The sequence below is a fragment of the Rattus rattus genome, chromosome 15, assembly GCF_011064425.1.
Source record: "Rattus rattus isolate New Zealand chromosome 15, Rrattus_CSIRO_v1, whole genome shotgun sequence".
NCBI classification, from domain to species: Eukaryota; Metazoa; Chordata; class Mammalia; order Rodentia; family Muridae; genus Rattus; species Rattus rattus.
The window spans coordinates 54,307,507-54,320,626 of record NC_046168.1 but is presented as its reverse complement, the minus strand read 5'-3'; the positions used below and the strand labels follow the sequence as shown (position 1 = coordinate 54,320,626).

At 48.5% G+C, this 13,120-nt stretch overlaps 1 protein-coding gene across 1 annotated transcript in view; it reads left to right on the top strand.

Moving 5' to 3' along the window:
• The first annotated feature begins 8,312 nt into the window (after nt 1-8,312).
• The window catches only part of Pstpip2 (proline-serine-threonine phosphatase interacting protein 2), an 81,556-nt gene continuing 76,748 nt past the window's right edge, over nt 8,313-13,120 (top strand). Inside the window, exon 1 of the mRNA XM_032885974.1 lies at nt 8,313-8,545. Within this exon, the coding sequence (XP_032741865.1) occupies nt 8,513-8,545 (33 nt within the window). The 5' untranslated portion in view covers nt 8,313-8,512. The remainder of the gene's footprint in view (nt 8,546-13,120) is intronic.

Here is a 13,120-nt window from a genome sequence, read left to right as displayed (position 1 = left end):
AAAGGGAGGAGCAGAGTCAGGATTGATTGGTTCACAGGAAGACCAAAACCCAGCAGGACTTCCTCCAAATAGCTCTGTTTGGTATCCCAGGCTTCAATCTCAAAGGGCTTGCTTAGCTGGCTCTGCCCTGCCCTTCCGGCTTACTCTTCAGCATACCACTTTCTTGGTCTCTTCTGCTTCCTGTATGCAGTTTTTGGAAGATGCTTCAGGGTCCTGTACTCTCCCAACATCTGTGAGTCCATTGCAATCCAGCTTCAGGGAGACTGACCCTGTCACACATTGCCCCAGCAGCTCTCAAACCATGGAGGAATCACAGCCCCTGAGCCTCTCTCTTGTCTGCCAAGCTACTACTGTGTTGATGACTCAGCTGCCAGCTCGGGACGGAGCCTTGGACCACGTTTACAGAAGCGCTTGTGTGCTTTCTGGAAGCAAGGGCTTTGGTTATGGCTTTGCTTTGAAGGCATCTTTTTCATCTTTCCAGGGCAGATCAGGAGATTATCTAATCTCTTCTGTCCCAGAGTACACATTCAGTTTGTCTTTATGCTTTGTCATTGTAGATTTAAAAGCAGTAGCAACCACGTCACAGACTCAGTGTGGTGCTGTCTTGAATTTCTGCAATTAAATTAGTACCCTACTTTAGCCTCGGGCCCACTCTTAAGGCAAGGGCAGAATGCAGCGGGATTCTTGCTAAAGCCTTCAGCCCCGGAAGCTTCACGAGCTGGCTTCCGGTAGAACAGCCCAGTAAGCTCTGCTTAGAGCATTCAACCACTCTTCTAGTGAGCTACATTCCTAAACAAAACATTTCTCAGAAGCCCAATTCTGTATTTATTTTCTGTTGCTGTAATAAAATACCACGGCTAGAAGCAGCTTAAGAATTAAAACAAGTTCTAGTTCATGGTTTCAGAGACAGAATCTGTAATGGTGGGAAAGCATGGCAGCAGGACCAGGAAGCAGGTGAACAGGAAGCAGAGCAAGACTTAAGTCCTTGAAGCCTGGTCCAATGATGAGCTTCATCTAGGAGGGCTCCACCTCCTAAAAGTTGTATCATATCCCCAAACAGTGCCACCAACTCAAAGTGTTACTCCAAATGTCTCCCCTGGGGACAGTTTCCATTCAAGTCCACCTAGGGACACAGCTGCCAGCTGTGTTCCCATGAGTATCAGACTGACAGTGGGAAGAGAGAAGCACTACACTGGGAATGCAAGAACAGTTCTTGATGTCCAGTTGTCTGGCATGGGTAGGATTGTGTACAGAGAGTTAAGGGCCAGTGAGATGGCTCAGTAGACTAATGCGCTTGCTGTGCAAGGCTTGATAGGGCTCTTGTAAAAGTGAATCAGCTCCACAAAGTCATCCTCTGACCGCCACATGCAAGTTGCACGTGACAACCTTCCACATACAGACATCACGTATGCACAGTAAAAAGTTTAGAGGCCAGTAAAGTGACCCAATAGGTGGGCACTTTACTTGGCCATACAAAGGTTGGTGGCATGAGTTTGATCCTTAGAACCCACGTAAGGGTGGAAGAAGAGAAATGCTTTACAAAGTTGTCTGCTGTCTGCCACACATCCTGTGGCACCCACTGCGCACACGTGGATACAAAAATTAAAATGTTTGCGATGGGGTAGAGCACTATGGAATGCTATCTTCTGGACATGACAGCGACAGCATTCTTGAACGTAGGCAGCTGGGATTACCCACAAAGGTTGGGCCCATCAATATCCTATAGTGGAGAGAATCCAGATTCACAAGGTTCCGCCTCTCCCTGGTGATTTAGAGACAGTTCACAGTCGGTGCTTCTTGTATTTGCGTCCTGGTGCTGTGATGAACACCCTAACCAAAAGCAAGTTGGGGAGGACTGTAAGTTGTCTCACAGGCATAGTCTGTCACCGAGGGAAGTCAGGGTAGGAACTTGAACAGCATCAGGGCCATGGAGGAAACGCTTATTGGCTCTCGCTTGATTCGCTAAGCTACATTTTGGGTGCTGTAGGGAGCAGAGTAAGATCTGAATGAATGAAGTCCTAAGTGGATGTGTACTGCTGACATGGGTGCAGCCATGTCAAGGACCCAGGACCTCAGCCCTATGGGAGTGGCAAACACTGAGGCGTATTCCTCCGGGGTCCAAGTGCAAGTGATTGAACAATGTGTACAAAACCTTGTAACTGCAGCTTCCTTTTCTCTGATGTTTGTATATGGAACCACTCTCCTACAGAGCTCCTACGAGATATAACCTCTTCCCTGTTCTGTATATGATACCTCGAGATTCTGAGTAGTCAGTGCAGCTCCGTCAGAGCACACAGCCCACCTGACCCCAGCTTTTCTGTATGTGGGTCTGTCCTTCCTTCATTCCCTCCATGCCCCTAGTCAGGGTTCTGGGACCTGAGCTGTGTGGGATGCCATTTTACACAACTCGGGACCACCTGCCAAGCATGGTACCATCTACAATGAGATCGACTCCCTCAAGTCAATCATTGATCACGAAAATGTCCCTCAAGAAAATGTCCCACCAACGTGTCCACAGGGCAATCAGATAGAAGAAAATTTCTCAATTGAGGTTCCTTCTTCCCAGATGTCAAACATTAACCAGCACACTTTTATAAGCAACCCTAATGAAACTCACTTGTGCACACACACACACACACACACACACACACACACACACACACAGGAGGATATCTGGTTGGGAAGAAGGAGATCAAAAAGAGAGAGACTACAGAGGTTAGTTGGGGTGTGATCAAAATACATTATTTCTGTATGTGGAAATGTCATATAATGGAACAATATTTTGTATACTAATATATGCTGATAATGGCTGGGGGAGACAGCTTAGTGTTAACAGCAGTTAGCAGCACTTGCTGCTCTTGCAGAGGGCCCAGGCTTGGCTTCTAACACCCACATCCTTACCTCCAGGTCCAGGGGCTCTGAGGCACTCTTCTGGCCTTGCGCTGCACACACATAGTGCACGCATGTAGGCAGAACACCCATCAAAAGGAAATCTTTAAAAGTTAAAATATGGCAATAAAATTGTTTATTTGAGACAAGGTCTCTCTACATAGCCCAGGCTGTCTGCAACTCATTATGTAGACCGTGCTGGACTTGAACTCACAGAGATCTTCTAGTGCTGGGATTAAAGACTTGTGTCACTATGTTCCCCAATACAAAATTTTAAAATGAAAAGTCAAGGGGCCTAGAGAGAGTACACTTCAAGAGGCCTTTAAGAGTACACTGCTCTTGCAGAAGGCTGGAGTTCAGTTCCAGCAGTGTCCAAAGAGGCCAGAAGAGGGCAGCATGTGGGTAACTGGGGCTAATTCCTCAACGAAAAACCTCAAGTGCCTTGTTTTGCTGAGTAGGTTGAAGGAAGTAGTCTAGAGGTGTTAATACGTGCAGGGATGACCCCAGATGGCTGGGAGAAGATATACTGAGTGGACCCGCAGGCTGGGAGCCTCTATTTGGTCTCAGAGTGGCTGCTGGATCAGGATATGTGCTAGGTAGGAACTCCTGGCACTTGCTGGCGACATGTCTCAAAATAGGGCCTGAGATTAAGTTATATAAATAATGTGGCTTCCCTGTGAATTTCCGTCTCTCTCCTCTATTCCTCTTAGCTCACTGGCTCTGAGGAAAGCAGATTTCAGCACCGGAAGAAGCTTTGAGCACAGAGCTACAGGAGGTTAAGTGAATCTCAAGAAAAATAGCCAGCCACAAATTAGCCAACAAGCATGGAAACAATCAGAAAAGTAAAATTTCCAGCCACATTCGAGCCTGGTGTACACAGTTGCCTGCAGTCTGAGGAGACAGACTCCAAACCACACAGCTCTTAAATTCCTACTCAGAGAAACTGCACAGCAGTGTTTATTGTTTTAAACCACTAAGTTTATTTATTTATTGTTTTCTTTGTGAGGCCAAGTATTCCCGTGTAGTCCAGGCTGGCCTTGAACTTTCAGCAGTTCTCCTACCTCTGCTGGATTACAGACGTGCTGTGCTTTTTAAAAATCAGAGTCACCGATTTTGCAGCAATAGGCAAAATGAGAAGGGTTGGCAGGTGGGGGAAGGGCTGATTCGGTTCTGAAGTCGTCCAACGCTTGGAACTAGAAGTCAGACTACACTGCCCCAAGGGGGAACGTTTGACCAGAAAAAGGTTACAGAGGACACAGAGAGCTGAGGCTTCATAAACATGCTAAGTGGGCTCCAAAACTCTGATGAACTGAACCTCAATTCAGTCAAATCAACGAATACTGATAATGTGCTAGGCAGTTTCAGGCCATGAAATGGGGGGTAAGGTGTGTGCAGAGCAGACAACAAATTAATTAGAAAAATAGGATTTTTTCCCCCTCTTCATGAAGGGCAAAGAGCATCAACAATGTACAAGAGATGTGCAAAAACTCATCAACCGCTTGGGAAGTCGAGATTAAAGCTCGGATGATTGAAACCACCCAGAGAAGAACCCTCAAGTCCACAGGGATGATGACTGAATGATAGTAACCAGTGTTTGTGAAAGGGCTGAGGCAGAGGCTCCCGGCACACCACGGAGTACAGACTTCGAAGACCTTTCTGGAAAACAATGGGATACAACACTTTGAGAACCTTAGTAACATTTGTTTCTTTGACCTGCAATTCCTTTATTAGTAATTCTTACAAAAACCTTACATAAAAGATGTTCATCACAGCAAATATTTCCTAAATAAAGAGATGCCGTGTATTCATGTGACTGGAAATCGTACAAGAATTTAAGTATTACCGAAGAGTTTTGAAAAGAAGACTTTGGTTCTCAGTGAACTTGGAAGGTGGAAATTCAAGGCTGCAAAATGGCACAGGATGAACAGCAGGTCTGCCTTCCTTCTGTGACATTTGACGCCTCCTCTCCCTCCTCAGAGAGGGAGCACCACTCAAAATGTAGCTTTATTCTTTGCTCTCCCTGCAGAAAGGGTAACATGTTTTGCATCTTCCTTGTCTCCCGTTTAGAAGTATATTCGAAGACTTCTCATTTTTTCCCCTTTGTGCGCAGGATTTCTTTGTGTGGATATACCACAATATATTGAACTAATTCCCTACAGATAGATACATTTTAATATTTCCCCCAAATAGCTACTCTACTACAAGCAACCGTATACGTCTTCCACTTTGTGTATTCGAGAATGTGCTCAGAGTCCATGGTCATGTGACATGTGACTGTGCAGTGGAAAGGCAGGCACACTTTGTATGTGAGTGACACGGCCCCATGCCTCTTTAAAGGGATTTTTAGTTCTCACTGTTTAGTTGCAGGAAGCAACATCATATGGTATCAATTTTTGGAGGGGGTTAGGGAAAAAGTGTACTTCAGAACTTTAGAAGTCGGGGTTGGGGATTTGGCTCAGTGGTAGAGCACTTGCCTAGCAAGCGCAAGGCCCTGGGTTCGGTCCTCAGTTCCAGAAAAAAACAAAAACAAAAACAAAAACAGAACTTCAGAAGTCTTTGTGAAAGAGTGTTACCTTAAAAAAGAAAAAAAACTTTGTATACAGTATGCACTTAGCCACAGAATGTCAATTATTGAAAGAGATTGTGTCAAAAACAGTCATAGTAGTTATAATAATGGTACAGTCCCTGTTTCATTACGGCATAATTTCTGTGGTAGTATTTAGCTTCGTTGGCAAAAATATGCCAAGTTTCTCATAGACCCATATATACAGCATGCATCTAACTTGTCTTTTTAACACAGTACTTGCTTGGGTGATGCGTTTTAAAACACTTGAGTGTGGCCTGGAGAGAGGGCTTAGTGCCCAAGAGGGATTATTGCTTGTTCTTCCAGAGGGACAGAATTTTGCCCAGCATCTATGTGGTGTGACTCACATCTACCAGTAACTTTAGCTCCAGGGGTTCCTAGACCCTTGTCTGGTCTCCATGAGTATCCTCCACACATATACATAGATACAAATAAAAATCAGTATTTTTTAAAGATTTACAAAGCCTGCGGGCTAGCCAGTGGGTAAAGTAGTTTTTTTTTTTTTTTTTCCGGAGCTGGGGACCGAACCTAGGGCCTTGCGCTTGCTAGGCAAGCGCTCTACCACTCTACCACTGAGCTAAATCCCTAACCCTCAGGAGTTTTTTGTTTGTTTGTTTGTTTGTTTTTTTTGTCAAACGTGAACACATGTATTGGATCACCGGTTGTCCTATGTCCACCACACATGAAGTGGCATATACAAGTCCTCACTGTCACCAAACACACATGGTAGAGAAATAAGGTAAGAGACAAACAGATGTAATAAACAACAGTAACTTTTGTTGAACATGTTGAAGAACATTTTCTGTCAGCCTGAACAACCGCGTTCAATTTTCAATTGTATCACCAGGGGGTGGAAGAGAGCTAAAATTCAGAGACCTTAGAGGCCTAGTGTCAGAAAACCTAGCATGAGGGCCCTGTTGAGACTGATTTAAAAGTAATACACACATTACAGTTATAACATACAAACACAGTTAAAATATAAGCCACTCACAGTGGTGCACTCTTTTAATCCTAGCACTTGAGGGCAGAGGCAGGCAGATCTCTGTGGGTTTGAGGTCAGCTTGGTCTACATAGTGAGATTCTGTCTTGTAAAAAAAAAAAACAGAAAAAAATATAGATAATGAGAATTGTATGTAAGATATTTGTCACAGGCTTCCTGATGACTATGGTGGCACATGCCCTTAATTCCAGCAAGTTTGGAGGCTGAGGCAGAAGAGTGACTAATTCAAGACTTGTTTGGGCTACAGAGTGAGTTCAAGGCTATCTTCGGTAACTTAGTAAGATCCTGTCTCAAATACAGGCGAGCAACAAGAACCTTCCACAAACAGCACTGGGACAGGGGACCTGGAGGAGGGAGGGAAGGGGAGGGGAGGGACAGGAGAGGAGGGAGAAAGTTAAAATCGTGCCTTCAGCACTCTGGCTTCCTGAAGCCCTCAGTGTCGTGTGTAGTCCACCCACACCTGCAGAGAGGCCTCTCTTCCCCGTCCTGGTGCATATTTGGCCTCTGCTGCTTCCTGCAGTTATAGCTGGGCTTCCCTGCCTTGGGTCTAACCTCGCTGTTTTTTAATTATTTGATTTAGTTTTTTACGTGTATGAGTGTTTTGCAGGCATGCATATCTGTGTGCCACCTGCATGCCTTTATTAGCTAAAACATACTAAGTGGACGTTAGATTCCTTGGGTCTGGAGTTAGGGGGTTGCTGTTAGCCGTCACGTGGCTGCTGGGAATTGAACCCAAGTCCTCTGGGAAGTAAGCTGGTGCCCCTAACCTCAGTAAAGAACCGGGTTGATGGATACATGTCCTTGGAGAGTAACAGGGCTGGAGGCTCTCGCTCATCTCTGTCGTTACAGGTGACCTTGCTGGTAGGACTTGGGGGAAGAATGAATGAGCAGAACCTTCGTGAGCTTCCTCTAGTCATTCCACGATTGTCCGGGTCTAACTAGAGCCTGCTGCAGAAGCGAATGCTTGCTTTGCCATGATGGGAACCGGGTTCGGTGTCAGTCTGGGCTATTTAGCCTTCATTCTCTTCCCTATGAGCACTTCTTATTCAGAAAGAAAGACATTGGCCCTGTTAGGAAGGACAGACTTCTAGCTTTGGTCTCTCCATCCCCTAAGTAAGTGTGAATCAGGGCAATCTTTCAGCTCTCGAGTTTCGGGCTGGGCACTGGGCACACAGAACAGAGTACCTTGTCTATTACCAAGCAAGGAGGAGTCAGACCTGTCCTGGAGTCCTATTTGGTTTGTCTGTGTATGAGGAAAGATCTCACACTGTAGCCCCAGGCTGGGCTTGAACACTTAGTGTCAGCTTCTTCTGTACTGGGATTACCCGTGTGAGCCCCGGTTTTCCTCCATCGGTTCTATCTTAGAAGAGTTAGAACCTAGGGGGAGCAGAAAGCAACCTGGCTTTTACAGCAGGGTGGGACTGGTGGTGAAGAGACCTTAACTGAATTCAGGATAAGATATGTAGAGCTAACAGGAAACATCGGTAACGCATTTTAATCGGCAGTTTAGACTAAAACCTGCAGTCCCCTCCGGGGCGGTGCGTGCGCACCATTCCTTGTAGCATCAGCACCGTAGGCGATGTTTTAAGCGTCTCTTAAGGTTTCTATTGATCCACAGTCTGAATTTCTAGGTCGAGAGCGCCTGGTGGGAAGAACCCTGAGTGGGCTGGGGAGAATGACCGGTTTTGTTCAGAGGTCCCGCAGGCTGGGGCCCGGACTGGCCGCCGCACCCCGCAGAGCTACTGGGCGGGCCCCGCCCTAGGGCCAGGGCGGGTGACCCTCTGCAGGTGCGCGGCGCGGGCGGGGCGCGGGGCGGGCGCAATCGGGCGTGGTTTAGGACCCGGGGCGGCTTCCCGGAGCGACAGTGGAACTCCTAAGTTGCGCCGGACCTTGGCCCTGACAGTCAGAGCTCTCCGCTCGATCCGGCCGTCCTCCCTCCGTCCTCCCGCTGTCCTCCGTCCGCCGTCCTCAGCCGCCCGCCGTCCTCAGCCGCCCTCCGTTCTCCGCGCCCAGCCCTCCGCTCCCAACCCGGCGCCGGCATGACGGGTTCGCTGTTCAAGGGGAACTTCTGGGTAAGTCAGCGCGGCGCACGGCGGCCCGGAGCGCACGCGGGAGCGAGCCCCCGGGCTGTGCCTCTATCCTGAAGTCCGCTCCCGGGAGCGCGCGGCTCCAGGGGCGCGCGCTCCCGGGAACACCTGGGCCCTGACGTCACCCCTCGTTCTCACGCTTGAAAACTGAAGCCCAAAAGGAGGGGCGTTCAGGCTCTCGGGTGCCCCAAGCCCTGGGAGAAGCGGGATGGGGCGTGTGAGCAGTCACTCTGGGGTTCTCGGCCCGAGCTTTGCCCTGCCTGGCAACCCCGCTTTCTGAGTTCCCTCCCAGCCCACAGAGAGCCCCAGGAAGGTTAGCGCGCGCGCGCGTGTGACCTGAGAGCTGATTCTGTCGTAGCGGTGCAGGTCCTAGGTAGCAGGTCTTCTCTCACCTTCCACTTAGACATCTTTTTCGCATTCCCATTACCATGTAGCTACCCTCCGAGGGTTCTTTTCCTCCTGAACTCGGAGGAAACACCACCCTCCCTTTAAGACAGGGCAAGGAGCTGTCCACTTGAGAGCTGACACACAACTACCGAGCAGTCTTTTTTTTAGGACCCTGCCTGTTCTCCGTTAACTTCGGAGCTGCCTACCATACCACTCATCTGCCGTGACCCCAGCGGCAGCTAGAGCCTATCACCTCCCATTCGCTTGAGGTTTTGAGATTCTTCTGGGGGCACTGACCATAAGGCGAAGGGCCAGGGTAGCATTACAGCAAGGGTTAGTAACCTTACACTTGGTCCTCTTAAGAGGCCTGGGAAATCTTCACAACTTTTTACACTGTGGAAAAAAAGGACAGACCTTTATGCAGTTCATAGTAGAGTGGGTTTTTGGCTAATGACGGAGGTACAGAGGCTTAAGAGGATAGTATGTTCGCACCATCCGGGGTGTGGCAGCAGCACATCTGGTTCTGGATCAGGCTCAATCAAGTGTCAAGGAAAAGACTGATGGCTCCCTTCGGCTCTGGAGTTCAGTTAAGAGCCCAAGACCCTTCTTCACCGGTCCCAGCACCCAGCAACAAGAGCCAGGCGTTCTTTCTTTCCCCTCCAACTCTTCTAAAAAATAAAAAAATAAAAAGAAAAAAAGAAAAAAGAAAAGAAAAAAAAAACAGCCGGAAGTTTCGTGACTCACACCTGAAATCTCAGCGCTGGGGAGGCTGAACCATCATCATTTTAAGCCACTGGCAACCCCAGCTATCCCACCTACACTCTGGCAGGACTGGTGACAAGGAGGGGCAGAGTGAAGTCTGAGTTGAGACCTATGGTGAAGGTCTTAGGAGCCCTGCTGTTGGTGGCAAGTTTCTGGTCCACTTTCAAAAGTTACCTGAGATCCCAGAAACTGTGCACACGTGTCTTGTTCCACAGTTCCAGCAGTTGTTCGATTCAGATAATGAAAAAGGCTGCATTGTTTATTGTGTGTAGTTTATTAGGTTCTTTAAATGCTTTCCCCACATCACTCCACAGTGCCTCCCAGTTTCCCTCGGAGGGAACTGACTCACCATGGTATTTGACTGATGAGGAAACTGTCAGGGAGTTAAGCAACATTCTCAAAGCCCTGGAGCTGACCAATAGTGGCCCAGAGCTCTGCATGAACTAAATGCTCACCCAAGTGTCTTCAAAAGGGTGGCATGGAGAGAGTGCACCATAGAGAAAATGTCTGTATTGCTCTTTCCCAGTGCCTGTGGTGGGTGTGGGACATGTTGGGCCATCCTGTGGCTGTTGCTGGAGTCTCCATTTTGCTTCAGCTGGGCCAGGAGCTCTTGGAGGGTAGATGCAATTTTCCCACCAGCTGGGTCCTTAGCACCAGCTACAGTACTGGGATTGTGGATCCCTAGGGCCAGGTGGATAAGACTGGGGCAGGAGATAAATCACAGGACGTGGGAGAAAGAGACAGAGGGAGCTGTTGTAGAAGAAAGGTTGCTCACTTTAAATAGCCATGCTTTTAGGGAATAGGGGAAACTCTTTTGACTGAGTTGAGGTTTGTGACAGTGACAGTGACAGTGAGGGGTAAGAACATTTTGACTGGATGAAGCAAAAGCAAAAGCAAAAAAAAAAACCAAAAAAACCCCAAAACAAAAACAAAACTTTGAAAGCATAAGCAGGCACTGGGTTTCTGGGTTTGATAAAGTCGGATGAAATACTTTCTGTATTCGAAGAGCTCTAGTAGGTCTGGCTTTTGCCGGGGTTAAGCCTGTTGCAAGCTTCTCTGGAACACGGACATCTCTTGAGGAAGGGGAATAGAGGGGGAGGTTTTGACCTGAGCTGCTTGACCTCAAGAATAGAGAAGAGGGCTGGCTGTGGCAGCTCATGTCTATAATCCCGACAGAGTCTGAGGCAGGAGGATTAAGAGTTGAAGCCAGGTTGGGTTATATAGTTGAACTTTGTCTCAAAAATGTAAACACAGGATATAGAGGGGTCTGGAGTCTGGGGATGGAGACTGGGGATGGGGGATGGGGGATGGGGATGGGGGATGGGGATGGGGGGATGGGGAATGGTTAGCCAAGAAAGCTGGACCAGGGAGCCTGCTCCAGGGTGGAGACCATGGAGTGGAAAGGGAGGCAGATATAGAAACCACAGAGATAAGAGACAGTCACAGGCCAGGGAAGTCAAGTGAGGGTCACCAGCAGAAGGAAGGAGAGGGCCCCGAGCTGGCTTCAGAAGGGGAACTGGAGAACAAGGGGGGTTGTCCTAAATAGGAAGTCAGCAGGAGGAACTGCCCCGTGGAGGCAGGAGGAGGAGGAGGGAGAGGTGGCAGGGAACAATGTTTAGTCAGGTGCCACACCTGCAGAGACCTGTTCAGTACCAAGCTCCCCTCTGCCCCAGGCCTCGCCCGAGCTCCAGGCTAGGTGGATGGGTATGAGAACCTCCTTCCAGAGGACCGTTTTCCAGGGGAAAGTAAGGGAGCCAACGAGCAGGGTTCGGAAGTGGTCTAATAGCTTCACCATTGCAAACACATCAGTGAGTAAAGTAATGTCAGCCTGGGGCAGCAGCCACCAGAGATGGCTCTGGTCCTTTGGAGAGAGTGTCCTGGGGAGACTGAATGGGACAGGGTGAACTACAAGAGTGGTCATCTGGGGGTTGGGGATTTAGCTCAGTGGTAGAGCGCTTGCCTAGTAAGCACAAGGCCCTGGGTTCAGTCCCCAGCTCCGAAAAAAAAGAAAAAAGAAAAAAAAAAATAAGAGTGGTCATCTGCTGTCAGTGGGGCCTCTGAGGTGACCGTGCCCTCACTGGCTTGGCGACTTTGTCCAGGCTGCTTAAGGCCCTCAAACTTCTGTGTGTCTATGGATAACAGTAGAGACAACGTTGCTCTCTCCCATAAGATTTAAATACGGAGCTGAGCACAGTGACTGGCACCTCGTACTTGTCAGCCATCCTTACTGTCGGCACAGGTGACAAAGGAAGTTAGGGACAGTTACTCAGGAGGAAGGATAAGGAGGTTAAGTGTAAGAGGAAGCCCTGGGAGGGGGTAGGGATGTGGCTTGGTGGTGAAAGCACCTGCCGTGAAGCCCAAGGATCTGAACTCAATATCCTGGATCTGCGTGAAGGGAGCATAGAACCAACTCCCACAGGCGACCTCTGACCTCTACATATGTGCCGTGGCATGCTGGCCCCGTCCCTAAGGGGGGAAAAATAGTTAAAGAAAAGAAGCACTTGCTGGGATTGGTGACACATACCTTTAATCCCAGCACTCGGCAGGCAGATCTCTGAGTTCCAGGCCAGCCAGGGCTACACAGAGAGACCCTGTCTTGAAAAATTGGGGACGGGGGTCGGGGGGGGAGGATGCAGCAACAGCAGCAGCAGCAGTACTGGATGAATGCCTCCATTTAGGAAGGAGGAAGGGAGCAGAGAAGGAGGTAGGGTCAGAAGGAGATAACCAGGCGAGAGCCATCGCAGGTTTCAGAGAGGAACACGCTGAGGTCGAGAGGCCTGAGATCGAATGAAGAACCGGTTCTGGAAATGTAGCCAACACACTCTGGAACGAATCTTATTTAAATGTAGTATGACGAGCCCTGTGAGCTATACAGATAGTGCAGGGGGTGCAGGCGCTTGACATCAGCCCTCGGGATGGAGTTTGAGCTCTGAATCCCAGGCTGGGAGGGGAGAACCAAGTCTTTAAAGTTGACCTCTGTTTTTCACACGTGTGCTGCGGCTGCGGCATGGCTGCATCTCCGCCCCAATAAAATAAGTGTAAAAGGCAAAATAACTAAGTAGACAAGAGAACCTTTCAGTGGATCTGCTTTTCAAGGAACTAGTATTTAAAATTTTATATATATATATATATTTAATTTTTTATTCTATGTATATTAGCACACGGTCACTGCCTTCAGTCACACCAGACAAGGGCATCAGATCCCATTACAGATGGTTGTGAGCCACCATGTGGTGGCTGGGATTGAACTCAGGACCTCTGGAAGAGCAGTTAGTGCTCTTAACCGCTGAGCCATCTCTCCAGCCCCTCAAAAACTAATTTTAAGATTTATTTTATGTATATGTATATGGGCATCCTCCATACACACATGTATAAGCACCATGTGCATGCAGTTCCCCGGGGAGGTGCGGG